The sequence below is a fragment of the Octodon degus genome, unplaced genomic scaffold (assembly GCF_000260255.1).
Source record: "Octodon degus isolate 3935 unplaced genomic scaffold, OctDeg1.0 scaffold00037, whole genome shotgun sequence".
Taxonomy (NCBI): Eukaryota; Metazoa; Chordata; class Mammalia; order Rodentia; family Octodontidae; genus Octodon; species Octodon degus.
The window spans coordinates 6053584-6057140 of NW_004524613.1; the positions used below are offsets into that span (position 1 = coordinate 6053584).

Here is a 3557-nt window from a genome sequence, read left to right on the forward strand (position 1 = left end):
AGAGTATGGGCTGATAAGTAACAACCTAGGGAAAGACCTGGGAGCTACTGTACTATTCTCTTGAAAGTGGCCCAGTAAGCTGCTACATCCAGTTCAACTAACAAAATCCTGTAAACCACAGAGAAGAATAAAGAAAACCAAACTGACAAACATCCTTCTTTTATTTAAGACCAAACTGCAGCTGGAATACCCAGTACAGTTCTGCTTACTACACTTCAAGAAAGATCTGAAAGCAGAAAAAGAACCAAAGAAGGGCAGTTCAAGCGACCAAAGGGTGGGTGGAAGGTGCTGCAGTATGAATACTGTACGAATATTTTGACTGGTATGAAAACATAAAAGAATTATCGAAAACTACATGGAATAATTGAAGTCCCTTCAAGTTTGAAAGTAAGCATTTTAGGACAAATAAAAGGAAATTCAACTTTGTAAAAAAAAAAAAAAAGAATCATTGTGTCTCCCAATCATTCTACTAGATCAGACTCGTAGTGATTCACCTGTTTAGAGCCTCCCAAGAGCTGGGAATACAGGTGCACACCACCACACCCAGTCTCAATTGATGTCTCTGGGCACTCCAGGCACAGGGCTGGCATGGCAGGCCTGAGGACCAAACCCCCAGCTCCTGTGCCTGTTTGCAGGTGCTTTAATCCACTGAGCTATTTGGCCAGCCCTTCCAATTTGTTAAAATAGTATACCTGTCATAACTTTGTTGTTTTTGGCAAAATTATGATATTTTCTTGAAAAGTCTTCCCTACTGCTTTGTGTTGGTTTGCTTTGATGTATAACTTACAAATAATTAAGTTTATCCAACATACTAGCAGTTCAAAATAGCATAAAAGGTGCTGAGTCATAACAATAAGACACACATGGTAGTAATATGTGATAAGCAGACTGGGAAGAACTGAACTACTACTGCTTTATTACTTTAATTCATTAGAGGTAATATGTACCTGATGCGAAGAGAACATTAATTTACTCCCAGCAACTACTATATTAACAGGTATGTGCTAGGCCAAGAGTTGACTAGGAGTGACACTGGTAGCAAATATCTCTATAATAAAGTTATAGTAAGTCATAAGATCAATTTTTTTTGTTTGTTTTTCTTTTTCTTTTCTCTTTTTTTTTTTTTTGCGGAACTGAGGATTGAACTCAGGCCCCTGTGCTGCCAGTCAAATGCATATTCCACTGAGCCATCTCCCCCGCCCACTGGATCAATTTTAATAAAGCTACTTCCTTGTAAAAGTAGTCACAACAATGACCTACTAAAAATCATGAACAAGTTGGGCATAGTGGTGCACACTTGGAAATCCAGCACTCAGGAGGCTGAGGCAAGAGGATTGCTATGAGTTCGAAGCCAACCTGGACATCATAGTGAGTTCAAGGTCAGCCCAAGCTGCACAGCTAGACTCTGTCTCAGGAAGGAAAAAAAACCACTAATGAAATGGATTCCATCAGAGAGCAATGACTCCTAAAGAATACAGCTCATGAGAACACCTAGTCCCTCTAATCCCTTAGAACTCATCTATATGGCAAATCATGTAGCAAGGGCCTGAGGAGTACAGTCTCACATACCTGTCACTGTAAGATACTTACAAATCAGGACAGGAAAGTATATCAGTTCTACAAGCTGTATAATAAATCTAACTTGGAAGTAGGGGATGGAGGAGTACATTTTGTAGAAATTCTCAAAATAATGTATGAATTTCATAAAAGCAAAGAACCTTAAAAAAAAAAACAAAATACTATGATGTAAGTCAGGCATGGTGGTGCATGACTGTAATTCCAGCACTTAGGCTGAGGCAAGGGGATATCGCGTTCTAATCCTATGTGGGCAAAGTAGACAACCCTGTCTCAAAACACATAAAGAGCTAGGGATGCAGCGCAGTGCAAATCTGGGGACCAGATTTGGTCCCCACTAATGGGAAAAGAAAAACATCTGTGAGAAATACAATGGACAAGAATCAAAAGGAAAACTAAAACCTTGAAAGATCTTACCCATTTACTGTATTTCAAAGGTCCTGTGAACCCCATAGCTTCTATTATCTTCGTGAAGGCACCAACCTTTTCCTCAACTGGCTGTGGAGAACCTTTGGTGGCTGGAAGCTATTTAGCCAAACAGGAAACCAAAATTAATTGCAAAAATTTTTCAATAGGAATGTTTCTATTCCTATATGTATTTATGTTGTTTATATGGTTACCTTTTATTCCCTAGAATTTTTACTTTTCAGTTTATTATACATCGTATCACTAAATGCAAATACATTTGGAATGGCATCTAATAGATATGTCTCAAATTTCAGAGCAAGCTATACTCACTTTAGTGACCAAGCGCTTATGAACCAATGTCTATGAAATCATATATCTGGAGTATCAGAATAAAAGTTCTATCAGAAAGAGTACTCTTGCTAGGTGTGATGGCACACACCTGTTATCCCAGTACTTTGGAAGCTGAGAGTTCAAGACCAGCCCAGGCTACAAATTCAAGGCCAGCCTGACTGCATAGTGGAACCATGCCCCAAAAAGGGGGGGGGGGGAGAAAAAGAAAAGGAAAGGAAAGAGGGCTGGCTGAACAGCTCAGTGGATTAAAGTGCCTGCAAGCAGGTGCAGGGGCCGGGTCCAATCCCCAGGCCTATTGTGCCAGCCCCACCCCCGGGGCACGCTGAAACAGCACTTAAGACTGGACATGGTGGCACATGTCTATAATCCCAGCACTTGGGAGGCTGTAAACAGGAGAATCACTAGGAGTCCTATCTAGTAGTGAAACCCTGAACACCCTGTAGATCCTTCCCCACTCCCCAACCCCGCCCCCCCAAAAAAAAAGTACTCTTAAAGGAAATTTTTCTGGATATAGTGCCACATGCCTGTAATTCCAGCTACTTGAGAGGCTAAGGTAGGAATATTATAACTTCAAGGCCAGTCTGGACAACTTAGTAAGATTGCTTAAAAAAAATAAAAAATAATAAAAAATTAAAAGCTGGGGCTGGGCAGCATGGTAGCATGTGCCCATAATGCCAGCACCTGGGAGGCTGAGGTAGGATTGTCATGAGTTCAAGGTCAGCCTGGACTATACAGAAAGACCCTATCTTAAAACAAACAAATAAAAAAAGGCTGGGAATATAAATCAGTGGGAGAACACTCTTGGATTTGATTTGTAGTATGGCAAAAACAATACAAAGAAAAACAAAACGAAACAAATCACAAAATAAAAGGATATCTCGATCCTTATTTCCCAAAGAATAATTCTTTTTTTTCCCATAATTTTATTGATACACAAATAGCAATGAGACAGTTTCAAATCAAATTGGTAGGACAGTTTCAATAATCAACACATTGCATACATTCCTCCCAGTGGCTAATTGTTGTACAAGATGAGGACAAGATATCCTATCTACAAACACCATTAGAACAAATCACTCTATTCTTTAAGAGAATGTAACTATATATCTATCCTAACCACTTTGAATACACAGATACAAAATGGACATCAATCTGTATCTCTTTTTTTTGTTAAGTTCCATTATTTGAATATTATAGGTGTGTTAACTCAGCAAAATAATCTA

The 3557-nt window shown here is 39.3% G+C and overlaps 2 protein-coding genes across 4 annotated transcripts in view; one reads left to right on the plus strand and one right to left on the minus strand.

Moving 5' to 3' along the window:
• Positions 1 to 422, plus strand: part of LOC101572782 (serine/arginine-rich splicing factor 10-like) — a 3929-nt gene extending 3507 nt beyond the window's left edge. For both annotated transcript variants that reach the window (XM_012514682.2, XM_023714853.1), the window contains exon 2: positions 170 to 422. In XM_012514682.2, coding sequence (XP_012370136.1) covers positions 170 to 230 — 61 coding nt within the window. In that variant the 3' untranslated portion in view covers positions 231 to 422. The remainder of the gene's footprint in view (positions 1 to 169) is intronic.
• LOC101574099 (ubiquinol-cytochrome-c reductase complex assembly factor 1) overlaps positions 1 to 3557 on the minus strand; it is a 114092-nt gene that overhangs the window by 89124 nt on the left and 21411 nt on the right. For both annotated transcript variants that reach the window (XM_023714850.1, XM_023714852.1), the window contains exon 4: positions 1993 to 2100. In XM_023714850.1, the coding sequence (XP_023570618.1) occupies positions 1993 to 2100 (108 nt within the window). The remainder of the gene's footprint in view (positions 1 to 1992; positions 2101 to 3557) is intronic.